General features: G+C 42.2%; 1 protein-coding gene across 9 annotated transcripts in view; it reads right to left on the reverse strand.

Moving 5' to 3' along the window:
- Nucleotides 1-21,838, reverse strand: part of LOC117962610 (protein Aster-B-like) — a 99,882-nt gene that overhangs the window by 51,496 nt on the left and 26,548 nt on the right. For 3 of the 9 annotated variants that reach the window (XM_059010243.1, XM_059010242.1, XM_059010244.1), the window contains exon 4: nt 19,604-19,630. The exons of 2 other annotated variants lie outside the window; for them this stretch is intronic. In XM_059010243.1, coding sequence (XP_058866226.1) covers nt 19,604-19,630 — 27 coding nt within the window. Of the gene's footprint in view, nt 1-1,528; nt 1,795-2,027; nt 2,121-11,283; nt 11,328-15,180; nt 15,579-19,603; nt 19,631-21,838 lie in introns of those variants that run through there. 4 more of the 9 variants (XM_059010249.1, XM_059010251.1, XM_059010248.1 and 1 more) reach the window with 4 other exon arrangements.

Consider the following 21,838-nt stretch of genomic DNA (forward strand, 5'->3'; position numbering starts at 1 on the left):
GGTGCCTGACAATAGGCACTACGTTATGAGTCTCCAATGTGGGCCTGCTAGGGATTTCATGTGATACTACAGCAAATACAAAAAAATATATATAAACATAATTTAAATTCATGTTATCAAAGAAACCTCAAAAGTCTACCGGAAGCCATTGAAGTATTTCAGAATAGATTTCTAAATCAGGTGTTTCAATTTGTCAGTTTTTTCGTGAAGTACATGTATTTCAGTTTGTTAACGTAACATTATTCAGCAGGTTTCGTTCAACTTTTTGAAGCAAAATTGGTCACAGTAATGAACTGCAATACACACTGGACCTACTAAACAGTCTTATTATCACGGTTATTACTACTAACAAACAATAATAGCGACGGTACTGCAAGTGAAGATTAAGTTGCGGCTGTTTCGGATCTTAAATGACTACATTTTGAAGCTCTCATTTTACACTGCAGTCTAGAAAACATATCTGCATCATATTCTAATCAAATGTACTTGTTATGAAGAACTAGTGTTTGTACTAGCGGCACACTAGTTTAAAAATAGCCTGCTTAGTTTCCAGTTGTTCATTGTCTACACAATGAAAGACACATTCTGTCACATAAACATATGTTATGAACTCAGATAACCAGCTGCTGTACTAAAGTGCCATGCCATTACCATTAAACAGTAATGCACTGCTCTTCATGCATAGTAACAATTGCAGCAAATGCCATTCTATAGCCCTAAGGAAAAAACTTGACGTCATATCAAAGACGGGCGACACATGATTCATAGGACATATCAATGAGCACCCATCACCCTAAAATACACATTCCTGGTGGCACATCCAATAGCAGGGTTTGATTTTGGAACTATACCATCTATTAAATATGATTTTTTAAATAAATATACTGAATTGCATGATATTACCAGCGTATGCAATACAGTTGGGCTACTAGAAGCAACGTGTCAGTAGCCCAACTAGTCACAGCAAACCGACAGGAAAGAATTCTGCAAAATGTTACTTAAAAGGACTGTCACATGTAACACAATATCCGAGCGATCAGGATGCAAAAATATAAAAACAGAAAAAAAAAATCAAACCCTAAACACAAATAAAACCTGCGAATAAATACAACCCAGCGCACAAATGAACATATCTTACTGAGCATCATCCACAGTAGCCGCGGTGTCCATATCCATTACATTCCCCTGGTCGTGTAGCTGCTGTTATCTCTGCAGTAGAGTATAATTCAGCACTTAAATATCTAGTGAAGATGCAGGGAACACAGAGACAAACTGCAGGCCGTTTAGGCACTGCAGTCACAATGCAGGAGGCTGCCCTGTTACTGCCAGTCTTAGTTATCTATATATTTGTAATCATATTTAACTAAGCGGGTGGTGAGAGACAGAGAGAGATGGAAGCAAGGGAGGGAGAGGGGGGCTGTCCTTTTCAGCCACAGGTCGTTAATTATTTTTTATAAAGGTGCTGAAGGGTCAAGCAGCAGTCCTCCCTCTCTCCCATCTCTGCCTCTCTCACAGCCACTGTGCTTACCAGGCAAGCTTGAAGCCTTTCATTAGTGCGGAAAGGAGTGTCCGATTGCCATAGCGCCGTCTCCCCACTCAGCTGGCCAAGCATTCCACGACATGTCGGAGGCGATCGACGCAAGGTAAATCCTGGCTGGACCTTGTATCCCATGCAAAGGGTCTCATCGAGCCGTGGTGGGCCTTCACCTTGTGTGTTTTTTGTTCACAACCGCGTTCTTATTTATTTTCACAGAGTTGCTGTTCCTGCCTGTCAGGAAGACTTCTCTATGCACGGACACACACAACCCTGCAGCAGCAGCTAACACTCTCTGCACTTGCTACCCACAAGCTTCTACTGAGCATGCTCCTCTCTCAACCCTCCCCCCCCTCCACATACACACACACACTGTATGAAACCATCACCATCCTGCTCTGTTTACAGGAAAGAGGATGTTTTTTGTTGCTGTATTAGTGGTGGGGAATACAAGAACACAAACACATACAAATCTCAGAGCATCTCCACCTACCTACTTTAATTTTCTGCGCTTCATGACGGTCTGTTTGTGCTCCCTTCCCAATATTTCGCTCATTCTCAGAGGACAGAAAGGATTAGAGAAACCTGCCACGCTGAAATCGGAGCCAGCAGCTGGGACAGTAATCTCTTAATGCTTTGAAGACACTGTATAGTATTGTACAAGGGGGTGAGGTGGTGGTAGATTTAAAACAACCACCTTTTTCACTCTTCCAGTTGCGCCTTTTACCTTTGGGGTTTAGTAGGCTAGCCTCAGCATGCAAACAGGGCTTGACAGCGCACTTTTTAGGGTCTAACCTTCTGGGTTCTGTTTAAGGAGTTGACCACAGCCGCTAACATTGAACCTCAAATGATAGGTGTTCAATACACAGGAGACTTTAATCCTTTAAATGTTATATGGGTCTGAATTCCGGTGGTGGGAGGTCTTCTGCCAACAACAGCTGGGACGCACTTTAGCGATTTCACCTAAAGCTCTTAAGTAATCAGTTATCAGCCCTGTTTCTCAGGATAATAATATAAAACACAATTCAACAAGCACTCACCGGTTGCATAACCATTGCTCTATGAAACCATGCCAACTCCATTAGTGTATAATACAGTAGGAAGCATCCGTTTTCACAGATCCTGGGAGAAAAACTTCCATTTATTTTGGTTCTGATTATCAGAATTGAAATGCAAAGCGCACCGTGCCTATCAGCAGCAGATCAATTCTCTCTGCGGCAGGAGTCCTGACCAGCTGGGCATGAGGTCAACTGTTTAACCTTTGACCACATGCCCACACCAGTTGAACTCAGTAACAAGTTTTTATTTTTACTTTAGCTATTTAGACAGAGATTTTGCATTTACTAAACGTTAAGCCAACAACAGGTCTGGCAAAGTTTCAAGAACAGCAGAATTTCATCAATAGAGCCGAGCACACTGTATCGGTTTCCATTCGCCTCATTGAGAATGCAATTCACATGCTGTGCTGAACGGACAGCACCCCTGCTTTGCACCAGCATCCTGCATTCAAAAATCAACGAGTGCTGCTTCAGCAGAATGGATCAGCTGTTCTAGGTGCTCTCCATTGTCATAGATCAGCCTGTTTCCTCCCTTCTGATCTCGTTGAATTGAATCTGGAATCTGTATGAGAGTGCCTTTTTCAAGCAAAGGCGAATTCATTTAGAAAGCTTGTCGTTTTTGTTAGAGGCGTTATTTAAAGGGGGTTAGTAAAAGAGCCCAGCACTTCATTCCCCTGCTCCAGGGAAGAATTAAATCAAACTTTCTATATCACCTCTAAAGATGGCAACTAAACTTTAAAAAGTCATGGAAAACAGCAGATCCATACAGCGTTTTCAGTACGATGCTGTTCAGGTGGATAAACTCCTGTGTGCGAGACAGTAATGTATGGACCAAAAGGAAAAGCACATTATTTTAGCAGCTGTTGCGCTCTTTACAGATCGATCATTTAATTCCTCATTTGTTTTGCTCTGTAATTTGTTAGCATGCTTAGAGCCGACACTTTGAGGGAAATGAAAAGTTTCCTCTGACACGAACCCCTAGCATGCTGGATTCAATGCTAGCGGGTCAGGACTGCAGTGCAATCCTTTACCAGCGGAACCGCTGGGTCTTTGTTTCAGGGGAGCCAGGAACGTCTTTGCTAATGGCATTAGTCATTAGTCTGGTAATTACTGAGCTCTACCGTCTCAGACAAATAAATTCCATCCAGCCTTCATATTCAATTACCTGGGAAATGACTGTGTGAAGCAGCTGGAAAGGGCAACGCTGGCAGCCGGATCAGAAACGCATGCGGGTTGTGCTAGAAAAAGTTACATGTTTGGTTCTAATAAACACTCGGTGGGAGGGGAAACCAAAGACACTTCACTAGATTTTCTGATCAACAATCAGACAGAAACAAAAGGACGTTTTCGTTCTGCTCATAGGCTTATTCATTCTTGATATCTTCCAAGCGTAGCATTCCCCCACCCCCCGCCACCCTGTCCAGGACTTGTACTTACGCAGAGTATTTTTAGCGGTACGTAGGTAAATCCTCGACACCCAATCAGCTGCAGCTGGGACAGATCAGGTGACCTGCCCCCTGTCAGTCCTGCTTTCTGTCACACGGGTAATATGTAGCACCACTCCTAATCCTTGAGCTGCTTCCACAGAAGAGGCAAACATGAGAGCTGAACCCACTCTGCACACTCGCTCGCATACACCCAGCAGAGATTAATGTGATTGGACAAGCTCTGTGTGGTTCACAAACTCCATGTTTACACACATTACTGAGCAAGCTATTTAGGGAAGGGAAAGTGGACTGCCCTGCTCATCCCCGGTCTGTGACAGTAAAGGGGATCTTTTGTAAACAAGCTTCAAAGCAGAGAAAGGGCATGGCATTGCCACTGGAGTCCCTGCCCTTGCAATCTGTTACTCCTCGAAAAGACTCCAATTGGCTTACTTTAATGGTAGGAAGCCTGTATGGTTATTGACATCTTTTCCGATCAATCCAGGCATACTGTAGCACTACAAGCCGTTACTCTCTTAAAGAGGCATGACAGTCATTTCAATTACTGAACAGAAGAATGTCTACGGCCTCGTTAAAATGAATCCCAAACCTTAAAATCAAATACAACTCAATTCCACATCAGAATTCATAAATCACTACATAGTAACTCTCACGGCAAAACCTAGTAATACCTTCCAAGGTTTTCCATTCTTTCAATGTACAGTAACCAATACAGAGCCACCCTTAGACAAGGGTGCAGATCCCTCAATATAAAACTGGGGGGACGGGGTCCTTTTAGCACCTTATACAGCTAGGGTGGTGAATACAAATCTGTTAGGAGAATGCCTCTCAATTCAAAGTTGTTGTTTTTCTGCTATTCATAGATAGGAGCATCCTTTTATATTCGTACAAATTAGATTACAGTACAACTGGATATCAAGATCACAGTACAACACAAATATTGCAATTTCTTACATAGCTATATATTTAATATTGATCATTTTCAACTGAGCCCAAATAATCCATAGTAACCCTTAGAAAAGTTGACCACAGTAAAAGCATAGCTAAGTGTAATAAAACACAGTGAAATCACAGTGAAAGCGTAGTAAAGCATAAGTAAGCATTGTAAAGAAAAAATGAAGTACGGTAAATCACATTCATAAGCATGGAAAACCAGGGTAGACTATGGTGAAAGCATAGTATAACTATGGGAAAAGCATGGGAAAACTACAGAAATACAATGCTAAACTTCTAGAAAGAGAAGTGATGTTTTATTTTACCCTAGCTGTCCTGCACAGGCTCCAGGCACACTCTTAAATACAGACGCATGGCTTATGTTTCAGAAATGAGGGTACAGTAAATTAGCAGATGCGAGTACAAAGGGAATGGGAAATCCATGTGCACCGTATTCAGATAACAGCTCCTGGGGCAGAATGGTGGGATAAAATGACACTTTCATCCCAAGCATAAAATCCAGCTGCCTGACCCAGCGACAGACCGGGTCTTTAATCTTCTATGCTTTTAATCACCTACCTTTCACAGCGTCGCACAAATCAATGTATGATAAGGGTGAAGAATGACACTCGCTGTGCATTTCTCCAATACCCACATCTAGCATCAATTTAATAAACAGATTAAACCTATTGCTGTATATCAAGAAACCTGGACATCTTCTACTGCTGTATATTAGTTTGAGTTGATACACATCATAAGGGTGTTTGACAGATACACTGTTAGCCGGTATAATAAACCTTTTGACGGGCACACGTGCATGAACACATCCACATACATACAAGTACGTGCAATATGTATGAAGAACACCAAAAGCTAAAACTATCAGGTTTATTTAAAAGTTGCTTCAGCTAGATACTATTTCTTTCATAATTGTGTTTTTTTTTAAATAAATACACCAAAGGAAAACTTTGCAGTTTTTCACCTAGAACATAAAAATGTACACAAGAACATGACACATGCACGAACACAGATGCACACACAGACACGCACGCGCTCCCTAACTGCTGAGGCGATTGAATGCGCTCACCAGGGACAGACTGGCCGGGTAATCTTGCAATAATAAGGAAGGGTCTTAATGGCTGGCTGCTTGCAGGGGTCAGGAGAGAGAAGGCATGCAGCTCCACGCTTCCTGTGCCAAAGATAACAGCGGAGGGGAGGGGTGGGGGGCGGGAGACGTCCCCTCACTGCAACATGAGCCCGCATGACTGATACAGGATCATTCGATACACAGGAACCCCACTGCTCTGACAAGTCTGTTTCACACTCCTTCACAGAGGTTTACTCATTATTGGTGATTATTACCAGTGCTGAAACACTTTAGAAGCTCCTTATTTAACAATACAAGTTTTTGGACTCAGTTGAAATGTACTGGGTTACACTTCTTTATTTTTTTTTAGGCTCCTCTAAAGCCCCACAGAAACACGCTGAATATCAAGAGATCGATGAGCATTACATGTTTGCAAGCTTGCGTTGGAGGGATCTGCAGTGCCAGGCAAACACCCTCCTGGTTCATTTGCAGGCTTCTGCAAAGCAGTGGATCTTGTTGGGTCCTGTTTCCACACACTCCTCCTCTTGCTGGGTCTCTAATGTCTCTCTCTCGCTCCCTCTCTCGTTTGCCTCTCTCCGCTACGCACATCCCCCGAGCGCCTATTCACTCTGCTTCATTGGACACATTTGTTTTCAGTGCCTTTAGTTGCCCTCCATTCTCTGCATGACTCGTTGGCTATTCATGCATGAACATGGCTAACTTGCTGACCATTGCAAACAAAAATAATAAAAATAATAATAATAATAATAATAATACATTTCTTATATCATCTGTATAATTTAAATGTTTCAAATGTTAGGGCTGCATATATCTATGGAGTATTTTTAAATGCAACTCTGGCTGTTCACACCAACTATATTATTCACCTACAATATACATGGAGGTTGTGCTATCATGCAAAATAGGCTTTTTAGCTCTAACTATGTTTGAAAACACAGCAATAAACGACTGTGCATGCTTACGAATGAAAATCTCCTGAACATCACTGGATCAGAGTTCTTGCAAGGAATTTGGAACTTCATTTCGCAGAGGAGAGCTGCAATGCGTTTTATTTTACTGTCGGGGTCTTTAAAGGTTACTGTGGGGTCTTCAGTTTCCACAAACCCCTCTCAGCCCTCACATCGTGACTCGCATGTCAGTGTTCAAAATGATTCCCTTGTGAATCTAATGTGGTGGAGGCGAGCACTAAACTGTAAGATACCTACATTATTGATTTTCTCCACCCCCAGATGCAGCTGAGTTTCCAGCTCCCAGTTCTGTTTGACTAGAACTTTGATGTCCATCCACAAGCAAAACAATTGCTTTTTTGACAACAGCTCATGGCTGCCTACTGATTACACATGCAGAGGCAAGAGACAGGCTGTGGGCATGGTTGCTTTTAGCCATTGCCTATCTCTCGCACCGGACACTCACAGGACAGGCATGGGTCATCTCATAAGGTCAAATAAAAAAAAGCTATAGTGCCCGACAGCCTTGTTTGTTAAACTGGCAGAACTACAGTACCAGTGAGAGTTAGGGCTATAACAATTGGTTGTTTCTGCCTGAACAAACCCTTTTTCATGTTTGCTGCATAAACACATTTTCTCCTTAGCAGCTTGTGAGAAAGGGATTTGCATGCAGCGCAGCAGGGCCCGCTCCAGTGATGGGTTCAATAGAGGGGCTATGGGAGCTGGCACTTGCTGCAACATTGTGCAATTCCCAGCGAGGAAAGCGTCACTGCAGTAAGGAGACTGACTGTGCGATGTTTACAAGACACTGAGGCGGAAGAAACAGCGTTTCCATCTGGGGTCCTGATGTATTGAACAAGATTGCCCATAGGAATGGACACAGAAACACAAACACCCAAGCTGTGTACAGCTCATGCCCACACACGCAGGCACACACGCATGCACACGCATGACTGTGCACCCATACAAAGTGGCACACATGTTCCCAGGCTCGCAATCAATACATGAACTTTGAGTTATCACTTTGAGTGTTCAGTTTTATCAGGTCCACTACATCAACATTTCAAATAAACTAAATGTTGTACACTGGGTGTATGCATCATTTCAAATGGACAGCTGCAATACAGACCCCTCAATTCTGCTCTACGTTTTCACTGTATTAGATTTGTATTTTTTCACCTCTCGTCAACATGATTCACATGATTGCGCTTTACTAAGACTGTTAATGCATTTTGCTATAGAGAAATCGCTTTCGTAAATCAACAGTTTGTTGTGTTGCTGTAATATATTTTTAAACCAGCATGTGTGACTGATCACAACAACAAACATCACCATTTATCAAGCTTGACGCCTGCACTGCAAACCTGCCACCTGCTACCTGCCACCTGCCACCTGCAGCCTGCCCGGAGCCTGTATTTTCCAATAATAATGACTGAATTACAGAAGACCTGTCACCGAGTGTCACGCAGGTGTTGTGCAGTCAGCTTCCAGGTTATGTGCAAACGGTCCTACTTGCTACCTCGAATGAACAAAATAATCGCAGATAACCTTCCCTGGTCATTAATTTACTGTGAGGTTTCCCCGGTTCCCGGTTCCAAACACTGTAGGCAAGCCTGCCTTGATTTCCTATGTGCTGTCACTGCTCACTTTGACCACTGCAGGCTTTGTTGCCATGGAGACGAATAGGGCCTGTTCGCTTTAATATCAGAAATATTCCACACTCTTGTTGAAAAGCAGCTTCCCCCCCCCCCACAATGCAGCTGCTGCACAGCACCAGGGAAGTCGCTCTCTGTTGTGTAGTCGTTTACCGGAGATTAGGAAGGAATTAAAACTCATGGTCACCAGGAGCTTAAAAAGGTGGGGTCCCTTCTATTTCGAGCTGACGTCCACGCCCCCCTAACGAACGGTTCAAATAACAGCATAACGTGATTCCTATTCACAAGCTCTGTGTGGTTTATTCATGCACGTTACTACAGCACTGCTTGGACATGGTATGCAATGTTACTAGGATCAGACGGACATTGGGTCACATGACTGACAACACTGAGCGATACAGTGCACATGGAAAGACCGATAGGACCCCTCCCACCTCCATGTTAGATCACTGATAGGAAATCGGATACACAGGTTTTGATTTGTTTTTTTTTTAGCTTGCCCAGCTGAAAAACACAAGGGTTTTGGCTAAAGCAAACTGCGTCCTCTAGTGGCCACTCTGAGTGTTTTTTTTTTCTTCTGTCTTTGTCAAGCTAACATAAGCACCTCTGCTATCAGAGTTATAATCAGAGGAGAATATCCTCCAAACACAGAAGCTCGTAGTCACGTTTTGGTAAGAAGCCTATGAGGAGTAATGAAAACCAAAAGAAAGAAATAAAACACATTCTTTTGACTCCCTGCTGTAAGCACTGTATCCCATTGAACAAGTGCAGCGTTGTCTACATTACACAGTAATTTAGTCCCACACTGCCGTGTTAACATCTGTAATGCATTTTGATTTATGTGCTTAAGCCGGCACTGGTGTATTAAAATTAAAGTTAACTTTTTTGGTAATTATCCAAGAAGGTCTTGTCCATGGTGCTGAAAACCTCTCTCAAGCCCTGTGAATCGTGGACGAAGCACATCTATGAAAAGGATGAACTTTAAACAGATGCAAATTGCAGTTCTCGTTTTAATAGAGATTAATCAGAGAATGTGAATTGACCGATAAGCCACATTAATTTTTGAAGTCTCATAATATATGGGATTTTAACAAGCCCAAAATGAGTAGTGAAGTACAGAACGTTTGAGTAAAGCAATTTAAATTTTTAAACTTAAAAGGTGTTTAATAAAAGGTGCTGATTTTTGTGTTTGGTGTTCGCTACTATTTAAATTTTGAATCGATTTAAAGAAAAAAAAAAAAAAAAAAAAAAAAAAAAAAAAAAATAAAGCTTTTGTGATTAATTAAATATTTCCTAAAATATATAAAAACGACATCTTGTAAAACCAGGGAAAAAAATGGTGTAATTTATGCAGAAAGTGTTCCCCAATTGCCCTCGTTCATTGTGATCTCATTCCTGGTAATAGTGACCTGCATTACAGCGGGTGGGAGTGAATGACTCCACATCCATTATCAGAGGATCAGAACACTGGTGCTCAGGCCCTTGTGAAGGCGGCTTATTTTAAACTGCTGCTCAGCTGAGTGCCACTTTACAAGGTAATGCCCATCACTGTGCTGGGAAACACTGTTCTGCTGATAAAGCAGGGGATTCACTCTGGGGTGGGCAGTGCCTGTGGGCATTTGGGTGCAACAAGGGACGACAAATTCCTTGCTGAAGGATTGATTCGCATACATTATTTTTATTAACTAGGTTTTATTAACTTTTCTGAAGGGTTTATGCTCTATACTCCTTATAGTAATCTTATAGTACAGCAGCTAGTGCATTCACATTTCAAAAGTTCTTCTTCTCTATATATAGCTCTACATTTGTGACAATGTGACATTTGATATAGCAAGTGCAACTCCATCCAGACACACCCACTGACTTGCACACACACACTCCCGTGAGATGGAGAGGGATGTTGTGACAATCAATTCAACTTCTATTTTATACTATGTAAAATGTCCCTAATATTTAATCTCATTTAAAACACACTCATGTGTGTTCTCTATGATTCTCTGCTGTTGTTCTGCTCTGATCATCATTTGTCATGTTCACTGTTTTTGCAAAGATTTGTTCCTGCTGTGGGGGAGGGGGACGCATATTAGCGTTGCACATGCTCCAGTGCTTCAACTATGATCCTAAATGCACAGCGCACCGCTATTCTTCCCAACCTCACTTTCCCACGATACAGTACAGTCAAGACTCAGTCCGATCCCTTGTCACAGTGTCACTTGAGCCAATGTTTTTTAAAAAACTGTTTCGATAAACTAAATAAAGTTTCACAGAAATTAAACTGCTCTGGACTCTTGTCGGTTTATTTATCAGTTGTCTGCGTCAGTTTGGGGAAAATGTCACTTTATTTAATTAATCAAAATATCTTGAAATGTCTCACGACTTTGTGAATAGGGACCAGTTTGTTAAAAAGGTCAAAAAAGACTGTGTGTGGTTTGGTGCCTTCAGGCAAAGTGAGCTTTGGTTCCTGCCAGCCTCCAGCATCCATATACTGTACTGTAGCACAGGGAATTAACTGAGAGTGCACAGAACAACCAGCTGCATTTACAAACCAACAGTATTACAATTTCTATACAGTGCTGTATATTCATTCATTCATTCATTCCTACCTTTGCTGTCTCCATATCAGTTTCTTCCACTTCTTCTGTTTGGCCTACCGGTAAACGACAGAATTCAGAAACACATTATGAGAAGACAAGCCCCACTTCACTATGACTGCCCCAGAGGTCTCAGGGGGCTTGTGTCGGGGTTACACCAGTACATTTACTCATGCCCATAGCAATCAAGGAAAGGGAGACGTGAAGATGGAAGCAAAGTGGCTGCATTATCCACGCACACACATACTGGAGGAGTCCAATCCAAAACCGGTCTCCAAATAGTGATGGTACGTTTCAACTTCATTGACAGATCAGGAGGAATTTGTTCAGTCTCCAAATTCTGTTTAACTGCAAAATCGCATTACTCAATATTGCTAATTATTATTAGTATTTTTTATTTTTTTTTTGCAGCTCATTTAGTTTCACGCTTTCATATTCAAAACTGAATTCAGAAAATCTCCTGATCATAATGATCATCTCACTTGCATGACAGGGTTATAAAGGACGTGTAAGTGCACTCAGTAAATACACAATATACATTTTTCTTTTGATCTGTTCAGCACCTATTCGTTCATGGATTTTGGGACGTGGTCTGATGGTGACGGGGGTCTAAGCTGAGCCCACCAAACCCCAATCTGCTTTTTCAGTTCTAACCCAGCAAGGCAAGATGAATGGCACTCCACCCATTCATCAATGGCAGAGTCAGGTTTATCAGAGCTGGGTGCTACTTATCATACAGGTTATCTCTGGATGTGAGACTGGTGCCTCCCCAGAGCTGAGCTGTGTATCTGATTGCATCAATCACAGCGCTGCTCTTCTGATCCGACGTGGGGGAGGGACAGGAGGAAGCGATGGTCTGAATACTGAGCTGCTTTTTGAAAACAGACGCAGTCTTTTAAAATAAGTAACTATATTGCGATTGCTACCGATGTGTTCCACTCAACTAAGTAAACAATATTTGGAACCTCATGAAAGCGGACTCCAAACATATCTTGTCATCATTTTCAAGTTGACTGTACATCTGCAAGTATCATTATAAACTGACAGCAAAGTGGTTGACTCTTTGAATTGCACATCCTTTAGCTGACAGCCTAGTAAATAATTGGATATTAAGAGTGTTTGGAGATAAACCAGAAATATCTATTGATTTTCTGGAAAATATGACCATTATTTTTTTCTGAATAATCAGTTCCGGGTTCAGCAAATATAAAGAACAATATTTTACACAGCGTGATACTCTTTAAACAAGAAAAAATGCTTGCAGAAGTATGAATGTGTTTTTGGAGCCTATATTCCCAAGTCATTGACAGAACCCACCCTGTTCTACCAACCTTTACTTAATGCACAGCAATAGGAAGCTTGTCCTTTATCTAGGTGGGTTAATTCTATCAGTTACAGCCTCATTCATGCTTTTTTTTTTTATCTCAGGTTTGAAGATGCTGGCGTTTCACAGTTAATGGATTTTACCTTTGGCTCGCTTTTGAAAATCAATAGCTGTTTTCCGGAGACTGTGAGAGATAACGAATACTGATCATGTCCTTGGGTTTTGAAACACGACAAGGAGAATTTAAGAATTGCTTTGGCCTTTATACAGAAGCTCTGAAAAGGTATGGCTCTGTAGAACAGGGTAATAATGCAGGGGCTGTATTTTTGGGTCCCAATTCTTCTTAACTGCAAAACCTCATTGACGTTTCTTATTCCTTTGCATTTAGTTTTACTGTCTCGTATTCATAAATGAATTGAGACAAAGCTGGAGGGCCGGACAGCTGGACGCTCTGCTGTACAAAGAGGACAGTGGCCTGGGGCTGCAGCAGGCTGGATGGTTCAAGTGGAGACCGCGCATGCGGGGCTCTAACTGGAGCAAGCCATGAGGTTTGCATTTCCGAGCCCAGGCTGTCATAATAAATAATGGATTAGGAAGGATTGCCGTGTGCTGTTGCACCTCTCTCTCTGTGTGAGGATGATTAACAGCTCCCAGTAGGCTCCGCACTCGCCATGCTACAGCTGGAAACGAACAAACCTGTGTCACCTGACAGCCACCAATTAGCTAACAGCATAGGGAGGGAGGGAGGGAGGGAGAGAGGGAGAGCGAGAGAGCGAGAGCACCCTGGATTTTTTTTTTTTAATGTGTTTTTGAAATATGCATGCATACACTAAAATAAATGTGGTGTGTTCTAATTTGTTCTGGGTTTTGTGCAAACTAGTGCAGAATTCTGACAAGAGGAACTGTTTCACGTGCACTCTTAATGTTGATTTATGTGATGGGTAGTTACTAGTTATTAATTCACAGTATTATTAGAGATATTATGGAATACAGTCATGTTAACATTTCACATGAAATGGATCCAGGTTTATAGTGCTTGCTGGGTCAAAAAAGTCTCCACAAGGAAGGAAGGTCTGACACAACCTACCTTATGAGGACACAGGCCAAGTCCTTGTAGTGTTTAAACAGATATTAAAACAGAAATTACTGTTTTTTAAAACAAACTAGAAGTGCCCAAATATTTTGTTTGTTGTTGACTTTCACCCTGTGTGGAGTTTTGTTTGACTGAAGTTAGGAATAGTAAATCAAAATATAGTGAGAGTCAATGCGAAGTCCTCATAAACACTACAAACAAACGAGTGTGTGTGTGTGTGAGAGAGAGAGAAAAAGAGAGCTAGAGTGAGAGTGTGTGTGTGTGACAGACAGAGTGAGAGTGAGAGTGTGTGTGTGAGAGAGAGAGACTGAGTGTGTGTGTTTGTGTGTGTGCGTGTGTGCATGCAAGGGTGGGAGGTTACAGTACACATTTTCCTTTGTTATTTTAAGGCTACAACCATACTGTAATATACAAAACCACCAAGAACTTAGCACGGGAAAACAGATAAGTGAGGAAAGCAGGATATAAAAACGAGAAAGGGAAACTGGGCCGGATATAACTTTTAAAGCTCCTCTCAGCAAAAACATCTCATTGAGGCACCACAGAATGGGGCTGTTCTTTCACCCTGCAGATAAAGAACCCTACTATGCATTATTGTACACCATTATAAATGTGCACGTTATTCCTCTCGTTATGCCACACTGCCTGTTTCATGGAATCGGAAAAAACATATCAGCAGGAAAATCAGCAGGAGACCGAAGGGAGATGCAGTGTGGGTTATGTTAGCAAAGATCACCTGGCTTTTAAAGGGTGTATAGGACCCATCCCCTTCCCCCGAGTACTCTAAACGCACAACACTACAATACAATGGCTATTCAGCACACAGAGGGAATGAGGATGCTGTTCTTTGGGCATTCACAAACCTCCCATGGGCATTCTAGCAATGCTCATCTTCACTGACTAACAAAGAAAATATGTTATGCAAGAGGTACAGAACACTGTCTCTTGGATTATAAATCACGGCACAATATAATGAAGAATTAGCAGTTTTGCATCATCTGTTCTATTTTATGCTTTTAATTAGGAGGGGACAGAACCCACCTGAGCATCCACATTACTGTATGTGTGCCCTTATAAAACATCTGAGAATTCAAATTAAACTGCATGTTAGGACCATACAATATAAAAGTGCAAAAGTCATTTTTTTTTTTTTAGGTAACGGGTGCAAAATAAAGTTTTCTGAGAACCTAATCAAGTGCACGACAGACATACAAGATCATGATCTATCCAGCTATCTATCTAGTATAAAGTGTTGGTATAGATAGGAGAAGGCACACATATACAGTTACTACACAGATATACCGAATTCACATTAAAATATAGCAAGCTTTACTCCCACGCTTTGCAATGCATGTAAGCAAACCCTTCCAGCTTTTAAATGATTAATCAGGTGTTACTGGAAGAGGTAGGAGGATGTTACGGGAAGAGGAGAGAGAGAGAGAGAGAGAGAGGAGAGGGGGATGGGGGATAGAGGAGGCTTAGAATACCTGACCTTGTGCATTGTGAACAGTATAACACCATTCTGCTCCCCCGCTCGCCTGTCATCGCAAGCAAAGAAATAAACAGAGCCCTGCAGCCAGCCGGGAAGATTCTCTCAGGCAACTTGCTAAGTCACGCTCGGCAGATCCTTGCACAGACATCTGTGCTGCAAAGCATCCCTCCCAGACTGAGCCGGGCTAGAGCCACCTAGAGGGGTACTGGAACTGAAGACAGGCAGAGAGAGGGAGAGGGAGAGATCAATGCTGCCGTTGTGCTGCGAGTGCTGCTATTTGTATAACAATCTTTAACCCTGTTCCTCCCCTGGAGGAAAGAATGCAAGCGTTCCACAGCTACGTACCGGAATGCAATTTGTGTTCCGTCCCGTAAAAGCGATGAAAGGGTTAACACATAGCACGCACACACACAATGGCAGCCTGCTCCCCCCCCACCCACCCCCCACCCCCCCCAATATCTTTTGTAGAAACGACAGAGGTCTTTCTTTCTTGGAGGTTACAGTGCTCTACCAAAGATCCAGACTTCGATCTCCACAATCAAGTTGTATATTCCATGTGTCACTGGGTTCCGTATTGTCGCACACTCCAATGAAGAATGCCTTGTGATGGGTTACGCAGCCCCACTTTGTGCATTAAGCTGTAGCCATGAAGGAGACACAGAACAGGGTTGATTCAGGACAATCTAGCAGTTCAGAAGATATGGCAACTGGGAGTGATAACCAGAGGAGACAACATATGCATCTTAAAGTCACAGACACAGAATAAATGTCCCTGTCTTTCTATTCTGAAGAAGCAGGTTTGACCTCCTCACCCACTGTTCTCTTTACAGTACAAAACTGTATTTAATCTTTTAGCTGCTCATTCTGGAAGTCCCTGAAGCATTTTAGCTGCTTTTTTTTGGTATTATCTGGCTTGTACAGTGTATCCCAGCAACACTCCACTAATCCATTAGTGTTATTCTTTTAATCCATGAAAGGTAGAAGATTCAGCATCCAAACTGAACAAAGAGCAGCTGGTCACAGAGTTGTGATTCTGGCTCTTCTCTCTCCAGGCCGAACCTCATGCCCAGAGCTCCCGTTGCAAAGTGGCTGGTCTGTGTCACGACAGCTTGCAAGCAGTCCGCTCAGAAGCCTAGGAGACGTCTCTCAACCTCCTCCTCCCCCCCCCCCTCCTCCTCCTCCCCCCCCTCCTCCTCCTCCTCCTCTCGCCAGGATCCTCTTTCACATCCTGCCTGCTCCCCACAAGCACTGCTGCTGCTGCTGCTGACTCAAGTCGTGAATGGGCGAATCAGCACTTCTCTCTGGCTTTGATGGAACTGCTCTGTACTGTGACCCCCAGTACCTGCCTGCGTGCAAATGACAGGACAGGACCCGTCTGTGGAGGGTCAATTGAGATAACGCAGCCTGTTTCACAGTTACAATAAGGGAATTGTGCCATCCCACACTTCAACCCTGCATAATCTTTTCAATTACAGATCAGTGCACTTTTAAATAAGATATATAAAAAACTCAGACTGCGGTCTAGACTGTGAAATTGCCTAACATGAGAAAGGTTCAGCTGACTATAGAAATGGTACAAGGTATCATTTAAATGTGTTTTGTAGCTTGCAAACATCATACAGATGGGCAGACAGATTGAGATAGTCTAAGTACATGTGTGTTACAGTTAATATAAACAAGTGTGTCTGAAGCAATTGCAAAAGGATCAAGTTTTGCTGACTTTTCCAGACAAAGGAGAAGCCTAGGAGGGGGGTGTAGTCACTGCATCGATGATGTTGCAATTTGAGCAGCGTTTACGTGCTGCACTTCGACCCTTCATACCACCTGCCCCAGTTATCAGACAGCATGGTCGTGGCTCCCACTTGCCCCATGATGCCAACAGCACTTTCATTGTTATTACAAGGTGGAAAACAATATCTCATAACTAAAAAAGCGCTGACTGTACCAGCGATATTGAAAGTGCATGCATGAAAAACTCATGAATGGTAAATACTGTATGTAAACATAAACGCATTAAGAAAAAAAAAAAAAAAGGCTATTCGGATGAATAATTTACAATAACCAGTTATTGCAAATACAAAGCCAGTGAGCTAGAGGAAACACAGATTTCTGTATTTCTAAATTGACATCATGAATAAGTAACAAGGCTGCCTTGGATAGAGATCAGCGCTCTGTACTTAAACATGTATTTCAATATGCACCATATTGGGTAATTTAAGGACGACAAGGCGAATGCAAACTGCATCCAAACTATTCATCAAAAACCACACGCCTGCTTTCCCTTACTAAACATAGGACCTATTCTGAAGACAGATGTAAACCTTCAATGCATGTTTTCCCAAGGACTCTCTCTTAAAATGAGGCAGCCTGCTTCTCTTTGAATGTAAAGATGTTTACTGTAATGCTTACAACAGCCTTCCATCATCCACACATCTAACACAGCAGCTTTGATAGCGACTGATCGCTAATCTCAGTCCCTACTTAACTCTCCATTAACAAACATTAAACAGCACTTAATTGCGTAGCAGACTGCACAGGTACAGTGATAGACCATTAGCAGACATTAAAAGGTCTGAGGTTTGAAGACACGAGTGTGTCATTACCAGAATAAAAACAACACGAGGGCTGATCGAGGGAGACCAGCCTAGCTTCCTGTCCTGACAGTGCATTAGTAGCATCTCAGGCCAATGGACCCATGCCAGGCAGAGGAAGAAAAACACAAAGGCCTCCGCACGTATACCTGTCTAGATATCTCCAAATGCCCTTGGAAGACCTGCCGCAAATCACTAACAAACTTTAAAACTGAAGGCTTTTTCTTTTTTTTTTGCAATGATTTTTTTCTTCCTTGTGAAAGCTAGCACAAATGTTTCCGTGCTTAGTGGCTTATCATTTGACAGCAAGGATTTCCTTCACCCACCCTCGTTAGCATCTCCTTCCCAGCCTCTGCAGTATGCCTGTGTCAGTGGCTCATAGTTTTCAGGTAGGTCCTGGAACAGCAGGTGATAGCAGACCATTTACATCAATTCTCGGCTCACATTCGATATCACAGATACAACCACTGCCTGTAAAGGTCTTGCAGTACGAATGCACGTCATCCTTATCATATAAGCGCGATAGATTTAAAGTATCTTGTTTGAATCCTCTGTATGAGAGGGCTTTTTCACCACCACGTCTCTTAACCCTTCACTGTCACAGATTCCACTGTGTGGTTCTGTTTGATGAAAAGCAGAACTTCATGTGCAATTGGGAAGCTTTGGTTAGCTGTAACCACCAGAACGAAGCAACAGCAAGCTGTGCTTGTATAGCCATTAATTACACTTTATTCAAATACTATTGTCTCTAAAGCCAAAGACCAGTTTTGTATGGTTACCCGATTGATATTCCCAGTACAGTGCGCTTGTATATTCTGCTCCAGATCTAATCACATGGTACTATTGAATCCCATTTTGTTCAGCAAATGCACAGGGAATTCAAAAGATGAATGAAACCCAGAATTCACCACCACAGACATGCAGATAGCAACAACCCCCAAATTAAAAAGAAACCAGAACAGAATCCTTACCTACAAACACCTGCTGTCAAGCCTCAAAACACTGTTTCCTAATGACAGGCCAGCCGTATCAACAGCACTGCCAGCGAAGAGAACTGCATTCCCAAAAGTTTACACACCAGCTACTGAAAACAGAACCAAACCCCAGCATAGAACAGCAAGCAAAGCAAAACCTATTGCCGACTGCAGTGCAGCGCTGGTCACTATTGTGTTCAACATATAGATGCAGGATCGGGCCTATTAACAACAGAACACCACAGGTTGGAATTGTACTCAGCAATTGACTTAATGTTGCAGACGATGGCTGTCCAACCGAACAGCCGGCTCTGACAGCAGAGAAGCAGGCAGGGTAGCTCAGACAACACGCTGCTGAGCCCTTATACATGGAGCAATTCACTTTGGAAAATCAGCTTACGGTTTTCCAAAGTGTTTACTGCAGCTGCACTACAGGTTTACCACGCTTTACTTACCATTATTGCACTATGCTTTACTATACTGTAGTCTGCTATGCTGTTTACCACGGTAAACATTTAAAAGGAACAGCACAAATGAAACTCGTTTTTGTGACACGCAGTAGCATTGTTAAGATGTTACTCCACATTGCATTACTGTTTTTCAAATCCAGTAGACCATTTGTACCCTGACACTTTTCAGCAATTTCTACCTTGCAGAAAAAAACGTGTGAGCAATTCTTTCATTTTTTTTGTACTGCTGTGTACAGAGCAAATTGCATTCTTTATAAAAGCATAAGAACTTTTGCACCAGTGCAAAGCAATCACCAATTGGACCCAATCAAAAACAAGGGATGCAAAATATATATAAAACACAGTATATATCAAAAAGTTTCGCTTGGAACATTTCAAACGCACTTACCTAAACTTCTCGGCTCCACCATCAGACCTACAAGACAAAGAAAAGGCAGCACGTGAGAGAGAGAGAGAACATTGCACAATACAGCTCACAAGTCTTGATGCAAATTCCTAGGCATTTGGTATCATAACGAAAAACCAGGGCGCACTCGATACTCTAAAATAAATTCAAATCTTCCCCTATTAGAGGTTTCCCCTCCAATAAATAAAAGCATATGGATTAAAGCACCATGAAGAACTACTGTACATTATGAGACAGTGTTGAATTTACATCGATAAAAAAATGAAGGCATCACCATGTTCTTGCATGAACTCCCTTTATTGAATAAGAGTTTAGCGACAGTGTAAAGTACCACATCAATAAGAACAGGGCCTAGTTTTTATTCCACCAGCCTGTGCTGCTGTTTTAAACATCACTGTGGACATCACTCCCACCCCACCCCTGTCAGAGCGAGAAGGAGAGTCACAAGCAGCAGTGGTTCAATGAGGTTCAGTCCTGTTACGATAACCTGAAAAACATCTTAACAGGTTTGATATCTTTCTCTTGTCCTGAAAGTGCTGGTATGTGTCACTAAAATGACATGAAAATAAAAAGGGTTGTATGGAAAGATGTGCTAAAAAGTTGCAAACCTGACAAGGTGAAGACTCTGCTACAGTATTTTAATACAACACTGCACTTCTCCCTCTTTAAGGGAAAAGCATGGCACTGCATTGAGGACTTGGTAAAGTAGCTTCACCCACCTCCCTTGACGTGCTTATTAATTAAAGCAAGCTGCTAACGAAGAGCCTGCATTATGAATAATGGATGTCCCGGGCTTCTCTAACCAAAGTGATATTCCACAATCTTATTTAACCACCAACAGCACAAAAAAACATGCAGATTGTGCAAGCTGCATTATAATGCATTAACTGAACTCCTCAGCTTTGAAATCTCACCAATGGCTTAACCCAACTAAAAACAAAACATGCTTTGCAATACTGATAAGTTGTACAATTCTGCAGGCAACTCGCAGCTCTCCATTGAAAACAAAAAAAGTTAAAATCCGACCGAATTTGGGATCAGCTAAGAGAAAAACTTCTAGACTTCTAACCGCATTCAAACTGCAGGACTACAATGCTGCACACTGCCAGATTTAAGCAGCCTCACTCAGGGGACGCAATCCATTGGAACTATTGCTGGATACAATTCATATTAAACACGGTACAGAAAGCTGTAGTACACATGCATGGGGAACATGCCAGCAGCAAAAATGTTAACCAGGAGAACAAACTCATTGGGGTCAACCAACTAGAAACTGTGAGACATTCTACATTTAAAAAAACAAAATAAAATGGCAAGACGAAACAGTAGGAATGAGATTGCATTTCCGGAATGCAATGATCTGTGAATCTCCAGCTTGCGAAAACAGATGGTCACAGAGTGCAATTGTTGGATACCAATACAGTCCCCTACCACTGTGTTAAGAGTGGGATGTTAATTACTGCTCTGTAGAGCAGACAGGCAGGAGAAGAGAATCGCATCCTTCAGCTAGGACAGCGTGATTGTGTTCATCACAAGACGGGTAATTAACATTCAAAAGCAAAGCCTTATTTAGCAGATGCTAAGTGGGAAGCTCGTGGGAGGAGGACAATGCTGGTAACTTGTCCATTTGGATATGCAGTGTACCAAATGTACGGCTGGTTTCACTCACACCAAATTGAGAGTTACATGTACGGCTGGTTTCACTCACATCAGATTGAGAGTTACATGTACGGCTGGTTTCACTCACACCGAATTGAGAGTTACGTATACGGCTGGTTTCACTCACAGACCTGAAGTGGCACTAATTTCAGATTACCTGAGCTTGGGTAACCTGTGAAACCAGCCGTGAAAGAAATCACAACACATGCTTCAGCAGAATCACTGCACCTGGCCATCCACTGTTCTTTTATGCCAAAAATCCACAGTAGCATTGCCTTCAGAGCCAAGGAAAGACTAGTCTAGTTTTTGTCTATAAACCAAAGTATCGTTTTAATGTGCCATGCCAACCCCATTTAGATGTCAAATGTATTATGGCCGACTATAGCAACTTCTGGCATTACTGCTGAATAAATGCAATCTGTACTAGAAATAGCTTACAATTTGACCACTGCAGCTCAATGCCTGCATCTGCAATATTTTTAAAGAAAACTTCCATATCTCACCACTATTTAACAAAAAAATATATGAAGGCTTTGGTAAAAAAAAAGTTCTGGCTGT

The sequence above is a fragment of the Acipenser ruthenus genome, chromosome 40 (genome assembly GCF_902713425.1).
Source record: "Acipenser ruthenus chromosome 40, fAciRut3.2 maternal haplotype, whole genome shotgun sequence".
Classification (NCBI taxonomy): domain Eukaryota; kingdom Metazoa; phylum Chordata; class Actinopteri; order Acipenseriformes; family Acipenseridae; genus Acipenser; species Acipenser ruthenus.